This window comes from Desmodus rotundus, chromosome 1 (genome assembly GCF_022682495.2).
Source record: "Desmodus rotundus isolate HL8 chromosome 1, HLdesRot8A.1, whole genome shotgun sequence".
NCBI classification, from domain to species: Eukaryota; Metazoa; Chordata; class Mammalia; order Chiroptera; family Phyllostomidae; genus Desmodus; species Desmodus rotundus.
Window position 1 is genome coordinate 1516669 of NC_071387.1, and position 22971 is coordinate 1539639.

At 63.7% G+C, this 22971-nt stretch overlaps 1 protein-coding gene and 1 non-coding gene across 3 annotated transcripts; one reads left to right on the forward strand and one right to left on the reverse strand.

Moving 5' to 3' along the window:
* The first annotated feature begins 274 nt into the window (after window positions 1-274).
* Window positions 275-15579, forward strand: WDR5 (WD repeat domain 5). Of its 2 annotated transcripts, XM_053919058.1 has the most exons (15): window positions 318-414; window positions 2588-2666; window positions 2792-2967; window positions 3574-3682; window positions 3982-4055; window positions 4466-4555; window positions 4648-4737; window positions 4906-4989; window positions 8147-8202; window positions 9128-9174; window positions 10840-10915; window positions 11565-11598; window positions 11921-11995; window positions 13041-13128; window positions 13842-15579. In XM_053919058.1, exons 3-15 carry the CDS (start codon window positions 2887-2889, stop codon window positions 13940-13942), a joined length of 1005 nt encoding a protein of 334 aa, XP_053775033.1. In that variant the 5' UTR covers window positions 318-414; window positions 2588-2666; window positions 2792-2886; the 3' UTR covers window positions 13943-15579. The 2 variants fall into 2 exon arrangements, with proteins under 2 accessions (XP_053775030.1, XP_053775033.1); XM_053919055.1 differs by lacking the exon at window positions 2588-2666 and having other exon boundaries at window positions 275-414.
* A 2207-nt stretch (window positions 15580-17786) lies between these two features.
* On the reverse strand, window positions 17787-17912 carry LOC112306641 (U6atac minor spliceosomal RNA). The gene has a single exon (XR_002974971.1). It is a non-coding gene; the product is annotated as a U6atac minor spliceosomal RNA (small nuclear RNA).
* Between the last annotated feature and the right edge of the window lie 5059 nt (window positions 17913-22971).

Here is a 22971-nt window from a genome sequence, read left to right on the forward strand (position 1 = left end):
CCCCGCCAGCTCTTCCCTGGGGGCACCGCTGCAGGGCGAGCTCAGGATGTGAGCACTCGAGGGGCAGAGTGGCACTTTGAGGTAGTCTTTATATTTCAGTTTTTAGAAGGTGCAAGGAAAGTACGGCCTTCACTGGCCACCTTTGGAGTTAAGGCTTTTAAGCAGAAAGTGCACACAGCGTACTGTCCCTTTAAGGCGTTAGCCCCGCCCAAGGCATTATGCCCCTTGCCGCTGCCCGTAGCGCCCCTCGGAGAGGCCGGCTTTGTGCTCTCACCCCGCCCCGACGCCGCTTGGGCCCTCCGCGCACGCGCATTGTGGCTCCGCGCCGACTTGTCGAGCACGGCCCGGCGCCCGCCCAGTCGGCGGCCAGCGCGACTCCCGGAGCGCCCGCTGCCGTCTGCCACGGCCCGGGAGGTAAGCGGGAGACGCCTAGCCCGCGGGCACGCGCGGGGGACCTACGTCGTTGCACCCCCAAACCATCGCTGCCGCACGTGTTCCGGCGGGCCGCCGGGCCCGCCGGGGCCCTTCAGTGCAGACGCCCCGCGCGTCCACGCCGCCTCGCCTTCCGGGTACCCGCCTTGAGCCCCACGTCCCCTTATTGGAGCCTCGCCCCCGAAGGCCCCGTGCCCCATCCCTCCACGGGCCGTCACCGGTTCTCGGGTATCCCGGGCGTTCACCCGTGCGGCCGCTCCCCAACGGCCTAGTGACAAGCGCTCCGCCCGGGGGCTGCGACTTATTTCTGCGGCCAGCCAGCACTTCCCCTTGTCTCCACGGCCGCTCCAAAAAAAGCCCCCAGACCCACCGACCCGCAGGGCCTGCCTGCACGGGGCGCACACATCCCGCCTGCCCTCTGCCGCGGCTCGCCCTGGAGCCTTGGCCATCTTCTAGTTTGGTCTGCGAGGGCCCTTTTGGGCGATGTGAAAAAACACCCGGGTCCGTTTCCCGGCGCTCAGACAGACCGGTTGCTTGACGCCGCCTCCCAGGTGGCCCGGCCCCGGGAGGTGAGCCCGGACAGAGCAGGACCCGGGCGGGAGAGCGCGCCGGGCGGTGACCACCTGTCTTCCCGCACCTGTGGGCCTGGCCTCCGCCCTGGAGCTCAGCGGTCCGCACTTTACGTGCGTCTGGAATCGCCGGAGGTTTGGGAGGCTTGGCTTTGGGCTGCTGGGCTCACCTGGGTGAAAAGCCCGCAGGCAGGAGGCGGGATCTGCGGAGGCCAACTCCCAGCTGTCGCCTCGTTCACCTTCTCAGACCTCCTATCTAGGGAGCCTCCCAGTGGCCGCTTAACAATTGTTCTACGGAACCACCAGAGCGTTTCTGGAGAACGCACGCCTGCCACCCACCCTCCCCTTAGGCAGACACTTGGGGCGTGGAGTCAAGCAATGCTCTCAGAGGCCCAGCCGATTTTTTGAGTGCGAACCATCGGTCCCCAGGTGTGGGCAGCCGGGGCCGCGAATCCAGCCTCCTCACCCGAGGGCAGCCAGTTTGCTGTAGCCCTGCCTCACCTCCTGGTGGGTCTCAATTTTTATGCTAAAACGACCTGTCTGGGCCTCTGAAGGGCTCTTTTCACCCTGAGTGCAGCCAGCTGTGCTCCACAGTGCCGCAGCCTTGTGTGGTCTGGCCGCCTCCTGTGCAGCCCTCCGCTTAGCAACCCCTTTGGTGACTTGTCCAGCCCCCCAGGAAGGCCGGGGAGAGAATGGCTGAGGTGCCTTTTTTTTTTTTTTTTTTTTTTTTTTTTTTGCCTTTTTGAGCCTCAGTCGTGTGCAAGCGAGCGCATTCTCCCCGTCAGGTGGAGACGTTGCGCCCTCCCTCCCCCGCTCTGGGCCAGGGCTCCATCCCTGCTGCAGGCAGCCAGCAGGCCAGGCCCTGCACAGCTGCGTTGCTTTGTAGCTCCTCCCTGCTTGGGCGAAGACTTCCATATCTCCGGAGTGCGACAGGGAGCCTGTGCAAAGTTTAGTTTCAAGCCCCAGGGTAGAATTTACAGTGTGTAAACTCACTGATGGTGGTTCCAGCTTCCGGGAGCTGGGTGGCCAGTGGCTTCTCCAAGGACAGCTTTGGGGGCTCCCCTCTGAGAAACGCGCTTATGGGCGGCCTGTCCAGGTGGAGGACCGGCGCTTTGCCTGCAGCTTCCGGGGAGGCCTCGCTGTCGTGGTGCCCCTCCGCTGTGAGCCTCACTCGAAGCAACCTGCACACGCAGGCTTCTGCAGGCAGGGCTGGCTCTGGCCAGGGCTCCCCACCCATGTCTTGTAACCTGGGGAGCTGCCAGCCCTGTGGAAGCAGCTTGCATCTGCAGCCGGCACAGGGTGACGGCGAGGCGGGTACCCTGGAGCTCTCGTGTTTTTGAGTGTGGCCGTTAGCGACGCTGCATCATTTGGGATGCATCTGAGGATTTGGATCAGCTCCCAATCTTGTACACCCTGAAGCTCAGTCTCCCGTCATTTGGCTTGCGAGTTTCCCGACAAGAAGCTGGTTTCCTAACGTATAAGGGCCCTTAGGGGAAGATGGCACCTGTCTGCCTGCGCTTCGAGCCTGGGGACACGCGTGGGTACTGGAGTGGCCGCCGCCCTTGCAGGTGGGTCTTTGTTGACAGGCACGACGGAAGCCTGCCAGGGGCCAGCCAGGGCATCTGGTGCAGCGCCTGGGAAGCGTTAGCAAGGAGCACGGTCAAGGTCAGGTTCTTCTGTTTGGAGCAGCGCACCTGAGCTCAGGACAGCGACCAAATGGTTTTTATTCTTTTTCCTGCAAATTGATTTTTGAATCGGGGTTTGCTTGTTGGCCTGGGTCCCCGCTGCAGGTCCGGGTTAGCAGACAGCCCCACTGCGAGTCGTCCACTCGGAGCTGTGAGCCTCTCCGCCTGGCCTCCCGCCCTGCCCGCTGGGCCTCGGAGCCATGGCGACGGAGGAGAAGAAGCCGGAGACGGAGGCTGCCAGAGCCCAGCCCACCCCTTCGTCGTCGGCCGCACAGAGCAAGGCGAGTCCTTGGGGGCGCCGGGGTCCGTGGGGGCACCTGGGCTGCAGGGTCCTGGACGGTTTCAAGCCCGTCAGTCTGTCCTCCCCGCTCCGTTAAAAGTGCCCGGTTTCATTCATCCGCGTGTCGTGTGCCGGTTCCCGGCCCCATCCCCTGGTGAGGGGCTCTAGCAACACCGTGGCTCCTCAGTCCTGGTTGGACGACAGCGTCTGTTGTGAGCACCCCCCCCCCCGCCCCCCCCCCCCCCGCACTGCCCCCGGCCCAGAGCTCTGACGCCAGGGCCGGTCTGCAAACCCCCCTGCAGACAGCAGCAGGCTTGAGGTTTGCTTGAGCTGCTGCCAAGGCACCCACCCAGAGCTCACACAGCGGGGGACAAGGGGGCCCCACACTGAGGTGGGGGCTGCAGGAGGAGGAAGAGCTCAGTTTAGACTCGTTCAGTTCGAGACACGCCGCATCGGGGTTCGGGGGGCACTTGGCATGGATTTGGAGCCCAAACGAGGGTCTCAGTTGCAGGTTAAACTCTGGGAATTAAACCCAGACCAGCCTTCATTTGGACTGGATAGTGGTGGCCACTTTTTGCTAACAAGTGTTGTCTTGTCTCTTCAACAGCCTACGCCTGTTAAGCCAAACTACGCTCTGAAGTTCACCCTGGCCGGCCACACGAAAGCTGTGTCCTCTGTGAAGTTCAGCCCCAATGGGGAGTGGCTGGCAAGTTCCTGTAGGTACCAGTGGGGCCTCAGCTGCTTGGAGGAACCCGCTGGGGGGGAGGGGTCTTCCAATGCCCGCCCCTCTGGGTCGGTGCATTGTGGTCTGTCTGTGAGCCTAGGAGTTTAACTGTCAAGAAGTCCCTCCCTGTTGGGTTGTGCCCCTTGCCACTGGGGGCGGCGGGGGTGGGAGAGGCGAGGTGCTGGCCCTCCCTCGTGGTGCAGGGCCCCTCCCTCTGTTCCGGGGGGCTCCTGCGGGAAGGTCCAGGTTGTGGACACTGGGCAGCGGGGCCCTTTGCTGCTTCTCTTTCAGCTGCAGATAAACTCATTAAAATCTGGGGCGCCTACGATGGGAAATTTGAGAAAACCATATCTGGGCACAAGCTGGTAGGTGTCTGCCCTGCATCCCCAGGCCGACCGCTGGGTAGCTTGGTGCTAGCGGCCACTTGGGTGGGGCCCCTCTCCCAGGCCTATCGGGTTAAGATGCTGAGTTTTCCCCAAAATTGTTTCTGGTAGTCACTTGCCTGTTGTCTGTTTGTCTGTTGTTTGAAATACAAGTGGCAATTTATTTAGAAGGCCACACAGGTAGGAAAGGTGAGCCAGCCGGGCTGCGTGGGCGGAAGAAGGGCCCGTGGAGCCCAGGGGAGAACGCGAGCTGGGTGTCGGCGTGGCGCGTCCCCTGTGTGGTCAGCGCAGCGCTGCGATTGCAGAGCAGGGGGCCTGCCCGTCCGTCCCTGGGCGGGTGTCAGGGTCTGACCCTCTCGGACCGGCTGCATTCTGTGTGCCTCCCCCCACAGGGGATATCGGACGTGGCCTGGTCCTCGGACTCCAACCTCCTGGTCTCCGCCTCGGATGACAAGACTCTGAAGATCTGGGACGTGAGCTCGGTGAGCAGGGCTGGCTGGCCTTTGCAGGTGCTGTGGGTGAGGTGTGGACCCGTCGGGCTCCGGGAGTAACTCTCCATGACTCTCCGTTTCAGGGGAAGTGTCTGAAGACCCTGAAGGGACATAGCAACTACGTCTTTTGCTGCAACTTCAACCCACAGTCCAACCTCATCGTCTCTGGCTCCGTGAGTGTGCTGACCCTGGAGTGGGGGGCGGGGGCAGGTGCTCCATGAGTGTGCTGACCCTGGGGATTCGGGGAGGGGGGCTGTCTCTGAGCCACTCCGCGCTGATGGGGATGGTGGCAGGTCTCGGCCCCGGGGGAATGGCTCTAACGTCTCCTCTAACGTGTCCAGTTTGATGAGAGTGTGCGGATCTGGGATGTGAAGACGGGGAAGTGTCTCAAGACTCTGCCGGCACACTCGGACCCCGTCTCAGCCGTGAGTCCCTCTCTCCTGTTCCCATCCACTCCTGAGCGTCACCCGGCAGCACAGAGCGGTGACCAGGGATGGGGCGCTGAGGACCCTGGGTGACCTCATGGTCCCTTGGAAGGGCAGGTGGTTGTAGTCTGTGGGGGAAGTGTCCCCGAACTTAACCTTGAGGAGCAGGGTGGGCAGCCCTGGAAGAGGAGCCCCGCCCGGGCAGGGTGACCGGGGCGGAGCGCAGGGCAGGTGGATCAATTGCTGGGATTGATGGGGTGGGGTGGGGTGGTGGCTGGAGGCCAGCAGTCCCAGCCCTGCCGTCTTGTGGGTGGCAGCAGCGTGCACAGCGAGCACTCGGGGCCACCACGCGGGCCGACAGTCACTCCGTGTGAGACACGGCCAGAGCGTGCCTTGGTCAGCGAGGAGCCTGAGGCAGGTTCGGCCCGGACAGACTCCTGTGCGAACCTGTCGCGGAGCAGCCGGTCCCCCTCCCCTTCTCAGGTCACGTGGGGCATGGCTGTGAGCCCCTTTGGCCTTGGAAAGCCTGTCTGGGGCCGTGGTGGCGTGCTGGGGGGGCACGGGCCACGGTGCAGGGAGCGAGCAGGAGCTGGGTCGAGAGCTGTCTGTGGAGGGGCCTTGTCTTAGAGGAGGTTTTTCTCTTTAGCCTTTGTTTCTTACGAAAGGAATGCGTGCTTGCTAGAGAGAAGGCCGGCAGGGAGCAGCAGGTCCGCCTCTGAGCCCCCAGCCCGCGTTGCGAGCTGCAGGGGCTGGAGTCCTCTCCGAGTTCTGGGGTCGGCTCTGCGTTCGCAGGCCCGCTGCTGCCAGAACAGCGGCCTCTGCATCCATTCGTCCCCCTCCGGGCTTGCGGTCTGTGCCCCTGGCACTGTGTACCCACCGTGGGCTGGCACTGTGTGGCTAGCTTGTCCCAAGGGCTTTGCGACAAGCGTGGAGGCTCCTGCTGGGCGAACCGCAGGAGGGGAGCTCCGCCCCAGTGCTGGCTGGGCCTCGTGGTGGGTTCGTGTGGGAGCAGGATGCCAGGGCGCTGGGGCTCAGGTCCCTCCTGCCCGGCCTCCCGCAGCAGCTGCTCCTCCGTCGGTTGCGGGTGACACTTGGTGTCGTTTGTGCTGGTCTCAGGTGTGGGGCGCGGGGGCTGGACAGTGATGTACTTACCAGTGTCCGCCTCGCCCCCACCTGCTTGGTGGCTGCAGCGCTTGTCCCTGCTCAGTGCTGTGCGGCCCCGCCCTGTGTGGGCCTCTCACCTGGCGTCCCTCTGCCTCACCCACCCCCGCACCGCAGCCTGGTGGCCTGCATGTCGTCCTCACCCTCCCCAGGGTTTCCTGCCTCCAGCCCTTGCTCTGGCCATGGTCCCCGGGGGCCCCTCCATAGATGGTTCCAAGTGACTGCCGTCCGAGTCGAGACTTGGCGTCCCCGTGGGCATCTCCTGGTGGCTGCTCTGCTTTCTTGTGGCGCTGCAGCTCTGGCTGCCCCGGAGTGTCCCTGTCCGATGCCCGAGCGAGCGAGCGTCGGTGGGCGGAAGGGCTGCGTGGACACTGCGGGGGGTGAAGCATGGCTTTGGCGTGTGGGTTGGGGGTCCTGTGTCTGTTGGCCGTCTAGCATGGTGGCTTCCGGGAAAGGATCTTCTGCGAATTAGAGAAGCAGGTGGCTGTGGTTGGGTCCCCACAGGCTAGAAAGAGATGCCTGAGCTGGACACTGGTGGTGGGAGTTACTCTGGCACTGGAGGGCATTGGCTGCTGTGGCTGGTGGGAGGGGCAGACACTTAGGCCACAGCCGGGCAGCTCCCAGAGCCGGGTCGTCACCAGGCCACCTGCCACCTGTAGCCGCCGAGCGCCTCGTCCAGGGGAGACGTCTGTGACCGTGGGGTTGGCTTTCGGGTTCCGGGGCTTTGCAGGGCCTTGTCGGCAGCTTGGCCGTCGAATGCGCACGCAGAGACAGCAGTCCAGGAGGGCCGGGTCACCTGCAACCCGGACCGTGCCTGTTCCCTGCGGCAGCTGCCGGAAGGTGTGAGGCTGCCACTGCAAGTAGGGCCCGTGGGTGTCCCGGGCGGGCTGACCGGCCGGCACCCCTGGGCAGGGGCGGGGCGCCACCCCAGCCTTCAGCCCTTGGTGCGTCTGGCGTCCCAGGCTCTGTGTGTGTCGGCAGGGTGCGGAGATGGGTTTCATTTTCACAGCGCGGTGCCCCCGGCCCCTCCGAGTCGGACACGGCTGTGCAGCGGAGAACAGGGTGGCGGCATGGCCATGTGCCACCGTGGCAACACCGGTCTGGGTAGTGGGGGAACTGCTGCCTGGCCCGGGGTAAGGACTCCGGGCCCCCGGCCCACGATGCCATGCGGGAGGGATCCCCCGCCACAGGGAACAGGGCGGTGTTGGAAAGGGGCTGCTGGTCGAGAAGGGCTTATCCCAGGGGAAGTCAGCCCAGGACGCAAGTTAAAGCGGCAAAAACCGACAATGAGCCGAGCCCCTGACACTGTGGCCCTTCTGCTCCCACGAAGATTTGGGTCGGGGAAGGACGAGAGGAAGAGAACCGAAAGGTAGATCTGCTCCAGGAGAGGCCGGCAGGTGGGAAACTCTCTCTGGGCCTCTCGCCTCCCCTGCGGCAGGCGGCAGGGCTGGGTTCTCAGAGCAGAAGACAGTGCTGCCGTGCCATGGGGTCTCGCCAGTTCCGGGCCACGGGGCTCGGGGCAGCCTAGGTCTCTCCCTGTCCCCTCTGCGACTTAGGAAGGCCTCAGCTGTCGGGGTCGGGTACCCGTGGCTCCTCGTGGTCGGCGGCAGCGCCCCTGAGTGAGGGGCTCCAGGGTCCATTCTTCAGAATGCCACCGCACCTGGGGTTTCTCTCCTGGTTTCTGTTGCTTTTGAAAAGCGAGGCCGGGGACGTCGTTTCTGGCCCCAGGGGTCAGGCTGCTCTGGTCCCCAGGCGGCCGTGGGTCTCAGCTGGCTCGACAGGGCGTGATCTCGCTGAGTGGGCGCTGCAGTGACTGAGCGCCCTCTCCGTGCTGCCTCAGGCTGCCCCTCCTGCTGCGTCTTGTCGTCGAACCAGCTGCTGGGGAGACACCGGGAGAGCAACCGCCCGTGCTGCCCATGGGTCCGGGAGGGGCCTCGGGGTCGGCACTGGCGAGGGCTCCGCGGAGCGTGGTTTGAAAGTAAGTCTCTCCGCCCAGGTGCACTTCAACCGTGATGGGTCCCTGATCGTGTCCAGCAGCTACGACGGGCTCTGGTGAGTGTGGAGGCCCGGCTCCTGCCCTCGGTGACGGGGTGGGCGCTGCGGGGGCAGACAGCCTGCAGCCGCGTGGTGGCGGGAAGGGGCCTCCCCACACACCCCCAGGCCTGGCCGGGCTGAGCGCCTTGCAGATGCTGGCAGTTGCCTGGGCCTTGGGGATTGGGAAGGAGCTCAGTTCACTGCTGAGGAGTCAGCCCCGCCCCATCTGGCGTCCCACCGAGGAAGTGTCTGTCCCGAACAGGGGCGTCCACACGCGTGCCACCACGGACGTGGGTGCAGGAGGCCAAGGGACAGGGTCTCGGGCAGTAAGTCCCACCCAGCCTCGGCCGAGCCGGCAGAGCTCAGGATGCGCACCACACTGCGGAGTTAAGGGGTGGGAGGGCGAGCGTGTGGATGGACTCAGTGGGGCCTGTGGGGGGCCATGGGGGGCCGTGTGGGCCGAGCGCTGGGCTGGGTTTGGAGGGGCAGCTCCTCACGTGTTTGGTCGTGGGGTGGAGGGGGCGCCAGGCCGCTGCAGGCTGAGGAGAACGCCTTACTCAGGTGGGGGGAGGAGGTGTGACTGGAAATGTGTCCCGTGTGGAGGCGAAGTAAGTAGGACACGCGTAAGGGCGCCCGACCCCTGATGGGCCAGGTGTCTGCTGCCGGCTGCGCAGGCGGTGGGTTTGGGTTAAAGGCCCTCTGACCCTCTGCGGTCTTCCAGAAACCCCGGAAATGGTCGCCACAGGCCCGGCCAGATGACGGGCAGGTGGGCGGCGAGCGGGCACGGGGACCCTGACGTGGGAGAGCTGCTGGGCACGTGGTGGGGCCCGGTGGGGGGCATGCCAGGTGGGGAAGTGTGTAGCTGGGGACTTGGAATCCATGCGCTGCCGGCTGTAACTGGCTCTGACTGGCTTCTGAATTGTTTCTTGTTTTTGCTTTGCAGCCGGATCTGGGACACCGCCTCGGGCCAGTGCCTGAAGACGCTGATCGGTGAGGCTGCTGGGCTGGGGTCTCGTCCGGGGTGCCTGCTGGTGAGCCGGGTGGGGGCGTCCACTCTGGCACCGCTTCCCACCTTTGCCTTCCTGTGGTTCCCAGGAGCCCGTCTTCTCAGTCCCGGGTCTGCTCCCGTCCCCACGGGCTCCTTCCCAGCACCGGGCCCTCTGCAGGACCCGGGGGCCACTTTGATGCCTGTGCCCGTCAGACCCCTCCACGCCCCTTCCCAGCCGTGGGGCTTCCCAGATGTGGGGGAGCCGAGCGGAGGCCTGAGGTCACCGCCGCAGGCCTCAGAGTGCCATGGGCATGAGGAGGGTGGGCGGCCCCGGGCCAGCAGGCGATGGGTGGGTCCTGACACCATACCCCGGTGTCAGAGTCTCCCGTGAAGACGCCCGCCAGGCTGGGTCAGGGCCGGTGGCAGGGCCTCGCTTCGCCTCAGTTGCCAGTGGGAGGACCTGTGTCCAGGTGCAGCCACGTCAGGGCTTTGGGACGAGAGGCTGGGGGGGACCCGCTCAGCCCAGCCATGGCCAGTGTGGTTCTGTGCGTGCGACCCTCTCACGGTGACACTGCGGAGCCTGTCACCCCTGTTTTCCCAGAGCTCCGTGGGGCCACTCTGCCCAGTGACATGCCTGCTCTGCATTACGCGCCGTTACCTTAACCTTTGGCCCTCTCAGCGCCCCCTTGCCCCCCCGCCCCCCCGCAGCTGGGTGGGAACCCGAGACCCAGGAAGCTTAGCCAATCGGCCCTATGCCAGCAGCCTGCCGGAGCCTCGGAACTATGGGCAGCAGCTCCCTGTCATGTTCCCCGCTTCAGTCTGGGAGCTAGAACGTTCTGGACTCAAGCAGAGAAGCCACAGTGCTTGCTCGGGGCGCTGGGTTAGCATTGTCGGTGCCCCTCGCCCCGCCCAAGGGGTCAGCCCACCTTCCCTGTGTGGTCCCTGGGACCATGGAGGGCCGTGGGCCGCCTCACCCTCCTCTTGGGGTTGGGACCAGTCGGCAGTGCAGGCCCCAGTGGGTGGTGGCCACGCCGCTCCCTTGGTGCCGGGGACACAGCGTCCCTGCCCCCACACCGGGTGCACGCTCCCGGCCCGTCACCCAGGCTGGGGATGCCTCCTCCCAGTGCGAGGTCGTGGGCTGTCCCAGAGTTACGAGTGCCGTTCCCCTTCGGGGGGCTCTTGGGGTGCCGACCCCTCAGCTGCGTCCCGCAGAGCCCCCGGGTCAGCGGCGAGGGTGTGGGCGGCCAGGGTGAGGAGGGGTCTCTAGAGGAATTTAGGGGTCTTCGCGGAAACTGACAGGAAGACAGACCCCTGGGAGGCTCCCGTGTTCTTCCCAGTGCCCCAGTAGTCTCAGCCTAGCCAGGGTTGCAGGGTCCCCTGTCGGGGGCTTGGTCCTGTGCTGCCCTGCAGCCCCGCGCCTGCCCCTGTGCTCTGGGCCTGGGGGCCTGTGTGCAGCACTCAGCCCTTGTGCTCCCGGAGCCCTGATGCCCCCGCAAGGGCCCTGTGGGCTGGAGGAGCATCGGGCGCAGGGCTGTCGCTTCAGGCCTGGGGCTAGGGGAGAGGAGGTGCAGCGGCCCCCGCAGGGTCCTCAGCTGAGACGGGTGTTTCCCTTCCTGCCGGGGGCTGAGGCCCAGGGCCCCCGCGTCAGCCGCTCTGTCTCCACACAGATGACGACAACCCCCCCGTGTCCTTTGTGAAGTTCTCTCCCAACGGCAAGTACATCTTGGCTGCGACCTTGGACAAGTACGTGTCCTGCCTCCCCCACCTGCGGGGAGAGGGTTCCTGCCTGCAGCAAGCTGCTGGGGCGGGGTGGGGATCTCTGTCTGAGCTGAGGTGGCCAGGGCCTGCCGGGGCTGCTCTCTGGGTCTGCCCTTTGCCTTTCGGTCCCCTCACACCCTGGGGTCAGGTTCCTCAGCAGCCATGGATCTGACCGACTCCCTCTGTGGGAGGTCCTTTGGCTCTGGCTTCCCTGTGCACACAGTGGACAGCCCTCAGTGAGGCCTGTCCCGGGCCCCGGCTTGTTTCCGCCTCCATGCCCCTGTGTGGGGTGCCTCTCTGCCCCGGAGTGAGGGGGAGCATGGCACCCAGGTCTGTTCTGGGCGTTTCTGGAACCAGGCCTCCCCACGTTCTTGTCTAGCAACCACTGAGCAATGGAGGGGACAGCTCAGCAGCTTGTCCTTGACCTGTAAACACTTGGGGTCCTCGCACTGTGCCGGGGGTGTTCTTAAGTCCCTGGACCCCAAACTGTGCTGGGCCCCTGCACGTGGAAGGGGCTGGGGGGTTCTGGACTGGCTTTGCTCCAAACTTGAGAGCAGTAGGAGGGGGCGCAGCGACAGCAGGCAGGCCTCCAGAGAGACCCCGGGGATGTGTGTCTGACCCCCCTGTCTTCCAGCACGCTGAAGCTCTGGGACTACAGCAAAGGGAAGGTGAGCAGCCGGGACACCACTTGCTGGGCCTGGGCTCTGGGCGGTGTGGGTCCCGGGTGTGGCTTTTGATGGTGGCAGAGCTGAGCCAGGCCCTGGGGCAGAGGGGACGTGGGAAGCTGTCCTGTGGTGTGGGCTTGGTGCAGGTCTCTCAAAGACATGGGGTTTGCAGATGGCCAGTGGGCAGGCTGCAGCTGGACCACGGGGGCTTTGTGCTGCGGCCTTGGAGTGCATTTCAGGTCCCGCGTGGGCAGCCTTCCTGGGCCCGCGCACCGGTCTCGGGCAGCTGTGGCTCTGAGCGGGGCCGCGGCCTTTGTCTTCCCAGTGCCTGAAGACGTACACCGGGCACAAGAACGAGAAATACTGCATCTTCGCCAACTTCTCGGTCACCGGCGGCAAGGTGAGGTTCTGGGCGCCAGCCCGCCGCTCTGTGCCCAGGGAACACTGGGCATTTCTCTGTTGACCAAAACGAGGTCACGTGACACTGCTGGTGACCTGCCCAGATGGGGGCTGTTCTCACTCGCCTGCCCCCTCCCCTGCCATGCCCCAGGGACAGCTGGCCGCTCAGCCAGGCATGCGGAGGGGGTGGGGGACCGGCCACTCAGGGGCCGAGTCCTGAGTCTTGAGGGCTGTTCCTGGAGCCCAGCCCCAGGCCCCGCCCAGCCCCAGGGCCCCCTCCCCTCCCCCGGCTGCCCTGGTGTGGGACTGAGGGGGTGGTGACCCGCATCTTAGGAAGTAGCAGTTTAAGAGAACATTTTATCGGGTCGGCCAAAACGTCCCCGGTGTGTTTTCAGCACACGGCTCTAGCAGCACTCGGCTGTCTGTGACGTCACTCACAACAGTTTCGTGAGATGGTATTGTGGCTGTCATATCAGCGTGCGTTTAAAAAATCATCAAAATTGGTGATTTTTTGTGTAGTCACTTTAATATTGAAGGTGGAAGAAAACACCCAACGACTTTAGCGTATTCTTTATTACTCCAAGAAAAGTAAAAATGCAACCGAAACGCAAAAATGATTTGTGCTGCATAGGGAGACGGCGCTGTGACTGATCGATGATCGAACGTGTCAGAAGCCAAGTTTCTTGGCACTGTCGACATTCTGGCCAAATAGTTCTCTGCCGTGGGGCTGTCTCGTGCACTGGAAGGTGTTCAGCAGCACCCCGGCCTCTCCCCACTAGAAGCCGGTAGCGGGAGACAGCTGACGTACTCGAAACACCCAAATCCATAAAGTTATTGGTGAAAATGAGAACGGTCTCATTTTACAGAAAAGACTCAACGGACTTTCTGTTCGCCCTGCCCCCAGGCGCCCGCTGCATGCTGTCCGGGGGGCTGGGGCACAGAACTGGACTGGCTGGGATGGCCATCCCTGCGGGGCTCGGTGGCTGGGTTGCTCTAGCGCCTCCAGCAGGCGGGCACCTCCCCTCACCCCTGTCCTTGCTCCCCAGTGGATCGTATCGGGCTCGGAAGATAACCTGGTGTACATCTGGAACCTGCAGACAAAGGAGATCGTCCAGAAACTGCAGGGCCACACAGGTGAGCTCTCGTGGGGCCACGGGTCGCTTGCTGACAGGCCGCTGCGGGCCAACACAGGACGCTGGTGTTCGGCGCCTGATTCCGCCTCTTTCCTCTGCCCTCTGGTGGCCTGGGGACACCACCCGTTTGGGGGCAACTGGCCAGGGCCAGGCGACTTCAGCCCCGACCTCCCCAGCTGCCTGAACTCTGAGGGGCTGCCCCTGCCAGCCCCTCAGCACCTGGGGTCCCCCTCTGTCTGTGCTCAGCACTCGGGGGGCCTGTTCGCTCTTCCCCCTTTCCCTCTTGCACCTCAGTAGAGAGCGGTGTGTCGAGCACACCCTCTAAAACAGCACTCCGTGTGGCCTGAGCCTGGAGCGAGAGGGCCACCAACCAGGAGTTGGCCTGCGCCCGGCGTGGGGCTCCGTGCTTCTCGGGGACAGCCTGGGAGGAAGCTCAGCCCCCCGGGGCCTGTGCCGTCCCCTGTGGGGAGACAGGCGCCCAGGGCTGCTGCTCCACACAGCTCCCCAGCCTGGACGGGCTCAGCGTCCCGGGGGCCTGCCACCCCATCCCTGTCCCCCGGCTCCTCTGTGCGTATCGCTGTCAGCAGTGCCCCGTAGCCTGGCGGCCATGCGCGGCTGTGGTCAGCGCTGGGCAGGCAGCGACTGGGGTGGGGTGGGTTGGGGGCATGGCCCCCACACGGGCAGGCAGCCGTGGTGACCGTTGTGGGCTTTCAGACGTCGTGATCTCGACGGCGTGCCACCCGACGGAGAACATCATCGCCTCGGCCGCCCTGGAGAACGACAAGACCATCAAGCTGTGGAAGAGCGACTGCTAGGCCCCGGGGCCGCTTGGTCGGCAAGAGGCGAGGCGTCTCGGGGAGGGGCCTGGACTTGAGCCGCCTCTGAAGAGGATGGGCTGAGGGGAAGTGTTACCATCAGAAAGTTCTAGAAGGGGACGTTTCTTCCCAATTCCTCTCACACTATGGGGAAGAGTTCCTAGCCTGTATTGTGTTCAAATAGTCAACAAAAACTTTAATTTTTTATTACAGAAGGGTGAGGTGAAGTCAGTTTATCAAGAGTTGTGTTTTTTTCCAGTGAACGTTCCGTACTGTTCTTGATGTTTTATTGCCCAGTGCAAGCACAGGGCCCGGTCGCCGCCCGGCCTCTGCGGGCCCCACTCCATGCCGTTGACGCTGTCACGACGCGCCCCCACCACCCCGTTCCTGCCGCGGTGGTTCCCCATGGCAGCTGTGCCTGTGGGACCCCTCTGGTCAGGGTCCCTGTCCCCATGCTGGCGGCGTGGGGTGGCCCTGGGCGGCCCCTGCGCAGGTCCCCCGTGCTCACGCAGCACCCTGGCTGAGGAGGAGGCTGTGCCGGGTGTGGCCGCTGAGTGCTCAGGCGGGTCCGTCTCCTGTGTGACTGTCTCCCAGTTGGCAGGAGGTGGGGGGTCTCCGTCAAGGACGGGTTCCCCCGGTGGTGCGTCATTCTGCCCTTGTCCCCAGTAGCTTGGAGCTGCCGGGGACGTGCCCTTGGTGGGGTGGTCCTCACTCAGCGGAGCCAGAGGCCCCGGAATGCCCTACTGAACATTGCTGACGGCTCTCAGATGGCTGGGGTGCCAGAGGCCCCGGCCTAGTTCCAGGCTCCGGCTCCAGTCTGCAGGGCGCGGTCGGGTCCTCGGCCACCTGCGGGCCGGCTTCTCACGGGTTGCTGGGTGTCACCCTACTGCCCAGCCCTCCCCGCCTGGCCGTGTGTCCACAGTGGCGGGTGTGGGGCAGGGACCGAGAACCAGCGTCACGTGGCTGCTGCCAGTCCCACGGGGACCCCTGCGTGGAGTGAGGTCCACTTTGGGGTGCAAACCCAGTCCACCAGCCCTGAGGCCTCCGGCGGGAGCCCAGGGGAGTTGCGGTCCTGCCTGGGGCGAGGGTCCGGGCGGTAGCCCTCTCCTCCTCTTCTAAGGCCCATGTCCCGGGTCTGGGGTCTGGAAGGTGCCAAGCGGCGGACGAAGGCTGTGGTCTGCAGTCAGGCGTGCGAGGAGGTGGGGGCCGCCCTCAGACGGGCTCCCAGGGAACCTGTGGCCGCCGTCACAGGGCGAGTGTGGCAGCTCTAAAGGCCTCTGGAGACAGGCCGCTCACGTCCCGGTTCTCCGGAGATGGGTGCCCGTGGGGTCGCCTGTCTGCGGGGGCGGGGGGCTGCTGCGCGGTGTGGCTCAGACGCTGGGGCCGGGACCCTCACTTGCAGCGCGTCCTGACAGGAAACGCTGAGGTCTTGTGTTGGCATCTCAGGGGCTTGGCCCTGGGGCCTGCGGAGGGACGCCGAGGCCCCTGCGTGTGCTGGGGTCGTCCCGCCGGGCGGGGGGCTGTGTGGAGCGTCGCACCTTTGGACACAGTGTATTTTTTCTACATTGGAATTCTCTGTTGTAGATTTATGTAAAAATACATCCTCTTTTTGGAAATAAAGATTTTCATGTCTTTTATTTTTGTCCACTGAGAATTTGTACCTGAACACGTAGCTGTTGCTGGGGGAGGACTCAGCACGGACCTTTCCTGGCGGGGCGCCCTGGCGGATGCTGGTGCTTCGTTTGGTTTTGTTTTTAATTGTAAACAAACAGCCTTGAGTGTTGTGGACGATACGTATTTGCGCAAATTATCGACAGTATAAGGAAACAGGCAAACACAGGAAGTCACCCAGGTCCCTACAGCCGCGTGGGGGATCATCTAGGCCACAGGTGGCCAACGGGAGGCCTGCGGGCCGAGCCCGGCCACCCATCTGGTTTCATCCGGCCCCGCACCTTGTTTCTACCCGGCGGCAGCGCCGAGCTCCTTGCCCCTAGTCAAGGAGGAGTTACATTCATGCAGCCCTAAAATTACACTCGGCCCTTCGAAGGCGACCGCGAGGCTGCTGTGACCCCGGTGACAATGAGCCTGACACCCCTGGTCTAGTATATTCACTAAAATCAACTTTTTATTACAGAAAATTTCAAAGATAAAGTGGAGAGGTCCTCATGTCCCAGTCATGGTTTATGTGCCCCTTCCCCGTTACTTAGAATAAATCTCAGACATTTTATTCGTCAACGTAAGAAACATTGAAACCTGTAAGAATTTTTTTTACCAGTTTATTTGAGTCAAACTGACAATTGCTGGGAAGCAAAATCTCAGCGGATGGAGAAAACGCTCCGGAAAAATGGCCGATTTGCGGCTTGTTTTATACATGAGACTCCAGGGGGAAACCCAAGGGGCTCCGTGAAATCCACGGGGGACAGGTGAGGGCGGCGGGAGGGAGCGAAGCGGGGGGCGGGGAGAACCTCGGATTGGGTAAAAATGAAATGGTAGCCACATGCTCGTTTGACTAAGTGCCGACCACGAGGAGGGATTTGTGGTCTCTGGTGGTGGCTGTGCTTTGGGGGCCGAGAGGAAAGGCCCGGACTCCGGCAGCCCAAAGGTGTGCGGCTGCGGACGCACCGAGACGCCGACGGGCCCAGTTAAAGGCTGCCCTTCGTCAGGGAAGGCGCCTGCCTAGGACGGGAGTGCCGGCCGCGAACCGCTCGGCAGTTTCCAGGTCAGACCGTCCCACGTGGCTGCTCCGAGTCCCCAAGGCCACCTCCCAGGCCACCTGAGCTCCTGTTTCGAATGCGGCACGTTTTTGGTCCACATTATTCAAGCAGTGAACACATAGTACCTGTAAAAGAAGCTTCTTCAAATACATGCGTGACCACACCACCATAGTCACACCTAAAATACCCTCTAATGAATATCTGATATCCACACTTCCCCAGTTGTCTTAACATCTTTGAGAAAGTAGGTATACGCCTGTATTCGTGTCCCCAGGCACAGGGTTGGTTTGAACTGCGCTGGGTGGGCGGATATCCAGCTCCGCCTCGCCCTCCCCTGCGGCTGCAGGCCCGGGGGTGCACCTGCCGCCCTGCTCCTGCTTCTGCTTGCGGACGGTGCTGGGCGCTGTTTCCAGCAGTAGCGCCGTCCATCAGGCCGGTCTTCATTTAAGGAAACACCCTTCAGGCCCTAAACCGAGTGCTACGTGCAGACCCAGCAGTGCGCTCCGGGCATTGGGCGGGAGACGCCCTGCCGGCGCTCGGGTTACCTTTCTGGGGGCTTCTGCATGGGAATGCACGTCCTTTGCCGGTCTTCGGCCTGGGAGGATGGCCTGGGGGGCGTGAGCTCTCACCTCCAGGCGGCTCGGGGCGCAGCAGGGAGGCCCCGGCCGCACCGCCCACGACACGGGGTGCCGGCAGCAGTGGGGGCGGGGACGGCAGGAACCGTGGGAAGGTAAAACCTGACTGGCTGGTGAGAGGCGCGCCGGCCCAAGGTCTCCCTCGTGTCCGTGCTGGAGCCTGGCGGGGCCGCCAACAGCTCAGAGGCGAAGTCCAACGCCACTCTGAGACTGCCGAGGGGACCTGGCGGCCGGAGCGGTGGAGGCCCAGGGGCTACAGTCCCCCTCAGGGCACAGTTCGGGAGCAGGAAGGAGGGCGGTTCCGCGGAAGGCGTTGCGGGCGGTCGTCCAGGAAAAGCGCGGGGCACCGCAGCAGGTGAGGGCACACCTGGGAGGGGCGCGCAGACGCCAAACGGGGCGCATGCAGGTAGCTCCCTGGTACGGAAACGCCAGCAGCTCCAGGGGGAGGGAACGTTGCACGCGCGCCTCCGGGTCTCCGAGGACGGCACGGGGAGGAAAAAACAGTGGTTAGATGCCACGAAGTAGGTGGCAATGCCTTAACCGTATGCGTGTTGTTAGGCCCAAGGGCCTCTTCCATCCTTGTCAAGGGGAGTGCTAACCTTCTCTCCTTTCATACAACACGACTGAGACTTCGAGAGCGGGCTATTTAAAGCCCCATTTCTGCGTCATCTATCGTGTAGGGTGACTTTGCATGCCTGTCTGAGACACGAGTGAAAGTGCTCACACCCTTCGAGGACCTCCACAGCTACTCTAAAACACCTATATTTTGATTTAGGCGGGTGGGAAACCCTCTCTTTTCCGTGCTCTAATATATTCATAAATCCGGCCAATCAGAGGCTGAGAGGAGCACCCGGAAGTACTCCGCGTCTTTTAGCAAACTCGATTCCCCCGGAAACAAAACAGCAATATGCCTCGCGGACGATTGGGAAATGGCTCGGATCTTTCTGCGGAAATGAAAGTGGTTTGTAGCGAATCAGAGGACGAGGAAAGAAGATCGGCTTCCCGGGCTTCCGGACGCGGCTCTGCGCTTGGAACTGTGGGTGCTAGGGGCACTGGGGCAGGTAGACGTTGCTCGCCCTGGCCCCCACGCCCGCGCCCCTCCTCGGTTTCTGCGCATGCCCACCCATGTCATTGGGCCGCAGGTTCGAGCCCCGTCCAGGGCCCACTCTTCGTGGACTGGTCTTCGCCTCTCCCGTCCACCTTTCCTCAGGGTTTTAAGATTTCAACCCGACGCTTCGGGTGCTGGCCGTCCCCGCAGTGCAGACGGTGGGTCGCTGCGGCTCCCGCCTGCCTTTTTCACGCGCGCTGCGGCCCGTGTCCTGGCGGTGAAACGGGGCCTCCCCACCGCGGCGGGAGGGTGTCCCCGGGCGGACCCGCTAGTGCTGGGGATGCGTGCGGGCCGGGGCGCCCCTCGGATGAACCATGCGGGCCGCGGGAGACTGGTGTTTGTGAGCCGTGCGTGCGAGGGTGCGTGCACGTGTGTGCATGAGGGCGAGCCTGCGGTTGCAAGTATGGGAGCGCACGTGCGGGCGCGCCCACGTGTGCGGAGTCCGCGGCGTCCGTGCACGCCTGTGTGTCCGCGCACGCTCACACCCGCCATCCCTGCGTGCACAGACGCAGGGACGGGCCGCGGACCGAGGGGTGGCGGGCGGGCCGGCCGGCTGGGGAGCCGCTGCCTGCAGGGGGCAACCGTCGCCTGCAGCCGGCCCTCTGCTGCGAAGTGTCGCGTAAGCCCGTTAGCTCCAGGTCGACAGCTCCGCGCGGTTGTATGGAAGGTCTCTGCCCACCTTTGCAGAGAGCACGTGGAGAAAAGAGTGGAGGGTTTGGCCAGGGGACAGGTGGGCATCCAGGTTGTTGGGGACGGGGGAGGGCAACGGCATCAGCTGGCAGTGGGTGGACCACCTAGCCTGGGCAAGTCCTTCCGGCCTTGCATTCCCACTCCCCCGCACAGCGTGAGCCCTGGGTGCCACACAGGGGAGGTGTGGAGCAGTGTCGAGACTGGGACAGGTCCCAGAGCAACGCTGCATTTGGGAGTCCTTCCTGAGCACCTACTGTGTGCGGGGGCCTGGGTGGCCCTGCGCAAGTGTGCGGTAGTTCACTCCCACATCCCAGAAGAAGATGCCAGCAGCACCCCCCATTTATAGTGGAAGACACAGACAGGCGGAGGGGTTGGGTAACTAGTGCGAAGTTACACCTCCAGTGGCGCAACAGATGGGCGCGAGCCCAGCCGTGGATGAGGTCAAGGGAGTTCGCGCTGTCTCCCGCCACTTGAGCTGAACTTGGGTGCTCACCGCTGGGTCCCTGCCCTCCCCCAGCCAGCCCCCTGCCTCCGGCCTCCTGGGCCCCTTGGGTCTGGGCACCCGGGGCTGTGTGTGAGGTGGCTGGGTCCGAGTGATGTCTCCTGCCCACCGCCAGGCCATGTGAGGCCTCCCCCTTCCCTTTGGGTGGCAACTCCTGGTCCCCATGGGCTTGGAAAGAAGGGGCAGCTGGCTCCTCAGGAAACCCAGACCAGGCCTCTCAAGCTTGAGGATGAAGGGGAACTGCCTGGGGTTAAAGTGCTGGTTCCATGCTCCCCCCGGTCTGAACTGGGGCCTGGAACCAGGCCCAGGAGTCTGCATTCATGAGCCCAGTTTGCCCCCCTACCCCTGTCTTGGCAGTCTGCTTTTGCTCTGGGGACTTGGCAATGACGACACAGGATGTGGGAAGCATTTGTGGAATAAGGCAAATAGCGGTGTCGCAAGGGAAGGTGGCAGAGGGTCAGCACAGGGAGGACAAGGTGGGAAGGGCCCAGAGGCCGGCCGCTGCTCTCTGTGGCCTGGGCGCCACGCTGGCCTGGGTTCATGGGCTGCATTTATCGAGGCTGCGTCCCCCATCCCCCCATCTGCTGCAAACAGGGATGGGAGTGCAGGCAGACCCCTTCCACCCCTTCACTGACGGCACCAGTTCAGCTGGTGCCTGCATGCGTGCTTGGTCAGTCTGTGATTGCCACCAGGGAGACCCTGGCTGTCAGCCCCGTCTAGCACGTTCCCACCTCCATCCCAGGTGGCCCCGGGCCAGCAGAGTGTCTGCCACACTCCTGGCATCCTGGGAAGGAGGCTGATCACCTGCAGGGACTTCACCAGGAGAGGAACTTGGGGATGGACGGACGCTACGTATTCTTCCCCGGGGTCTGTCTCTAGAGGGCCCTGCATGAAATCAGGTGCTACACCCAGAGAAAGTTCCAGAAGCTAGAGAATGGGCAGTGATTTTGCACAGGCAGAAGCAGGAGGGGAGGACTGGCCCACAGGCAGCCAGCAAATTGTCCATAGAGTGTTTGGGGTGAGGGCCCAGCCCCCAACTCCCAGATGGTGGAAACAGGGCTGGTGGGGTCCCTGTGCAGCCCTGCTGAAGCCCCGGCCTGTCCCCTCCAGTGTCCTGGTAGAGCTGCCCGACGACATGCCAGGCACCCATTTCGCTGGAATCTCAGATCACCCGTACTATTTTATGGAACCTACCTCTACTAAAACGTATTCACTGCTTATCTGAAATTCAAATTAAACTGACTTTCCTGGATAAAAATTAGCTCAATTTGGCAACCTTGGCAATGGGAGGGGCCCCTGTCACTTCCCCAAAGTGACTCCAGTGACTTCCCTGGAGACGCCCTAGGAAGAAAGGGAGACAGTGTTTGACACGTTCTGTGTTAAAATCGCGGATCCCCTGCCCCCTGTGAGAATGAGCCTGGGGGCAAGTGGCATTTAAGGTCTCTCTTGGCCGCTTGACTGGTGCAGTTAGGTCCGTGTTCTCGAAAAGAAGAACTTGCCGGAGGGAAGAAAGTGTCCAGGGCTGAGGGAGAGGAGGAGGAAGGTCAAAGATGGGTGGGAAAGCAGCGTGGCAGGCCGTCCTGTCGCTGGGCGCCACCTGGCGGCAGCCTCTGGATTTGCAGGCCCAGAGCCCCATCCCGTCTGACCCCGTAAGCCTGTGACAAGCGTGACAACGCCCGCCAGGGCCGAAAGCCTGTGTCGTTCCGGGCATTCATCGCTCTGGAGGGCTTTCCGGACCCTGATGAAGACACCGCACTGGCTCAGGGCACTCGCCAGGGTAAGGCCGCAGGATGTCTGAGGCCGTTCGGCCCGCTGTGGGCGTCCTTGCGCCCCCTCCTCGTGGATGGGCCAGGTCGGCCTTCTCTCCGCAGCATTTGGGATTAGGTGGCGTGGTTACTGCTGAATCCTGGCTCGGGAGCTTCTGCTGGCTGCGCCTGTGGCTGCATGGGGTGGAAGGAGGTGGCATTGGGGGCCCCTCCCCACTCACTTCCAGGTCACAGACCTGCCTGCTGGCCTGCGCCCCCTGGCCTCTCCAGGTCTCTGGGAGGGGTGAGAAGTGATGTCCCCAGGAACAGGGGCAGGCCCCGTGGGGACTCACCACCTTCTGGCACAGAAAGCCTCGGTGACCCAGGACCTTCCTGGGGCAGTCATGAGCCTTTCAGAGAGACTGCTGGGGCCCAGCGGGCCAGCCTCCGGGCCACTGCTGAAGGCCGCCCCGCAGACCAGGGCGTTTGGAATCTGGCCACCCTGACTGTGGACGCCCCTGTGTGCCAGCCCCTGTCCTGCTGTCCTGGAGGGGCCAGGGGCACCTGCCACTCGCCTGCCTTCTGTTCTCTGTGGGGAGGCTTGGGTGCCCACCCCAGCCAGTGGCTCCTCTTGGGGTGCAGTGCTGGGTAGGTGGGGAACGCAGGCCGTCTGGTTGGAGGAGCCCGTGGCTGCCCCACTGGGCAATTCTAGAAGCATCCACCAGGGGGCGGGGCCGCACCTCTCAAGGTCTCTGCCACAGCAGCAGAAGAACCAGCTTGGGTGCCAGGCCCTGGGTCAAGGACAGGCCACATCTCACCTTCTCTAAGCCTCAGCCACTGGAGCAAAGCCAGCCCGGCTCCCAGTCTGGCCTCTCCGTGGCCTTGGCAAGGTCACCTAATGGCCCTGTGCCTCAGTCCCCACCCCCGCTGGTACTGGGACTCAGCTCAGTGAGACTGGCTCGTGCTGCCCGTTTTCCAGACGGAGAAACCGAGGCTCAGGACATTAACCAGATGCCAGAAGGTGCAACTCTGGCGCAGCAGGCAGTGGGGTCTGAGCCTGGGCTCCTGGGTCCCCAGAGGCCCCAGGAGAGGCTGGGAGGTACGGGGGCTGGGGGCCCTGGGGGAGGGGAAGGGTCCTGCCACTTGCTCCACAAGCAGCATCTCCAGGCAGCGCTTCGGCACCCGTTTTTTCAAAAGTCAGGGCTTTCTCTGTTACACAGCCGTGCCTGCTCACTGCGCCCACTTAAATCCACACGTGAGCTCCGCGACCCTCCCCTTCCCCAGCACTCCTGGGTGGGCCGGGCCCTTGCGTTTCTGCAGACCGGACTCACTCGCCTTGTCGTCAGTGTCTGTCTCCCGTGAGTCATGGAGTCCTGAGGGGACGGGGGCACCAGGAACCTCGGCGGCCCCTTTCAGAGTCCCTCCTAGCTTTTCCAGGCAGCCGGGAGTGAGGGAAGGTTCAGTGAAGGCCTTTCTGGTGAATGACTTTCCACGTTCTCTGTATTCATGGGCTCCGATGGTCTAAAATAGGACACTCCGGGGACGCCGACACCCTCCCCTCTGGTCCCCATGCTGCTGAGGATGGGACACGGGTCGGGGTAAAAGCGCAGTTTCTTTTCGCCCCAGGAGCTGTTC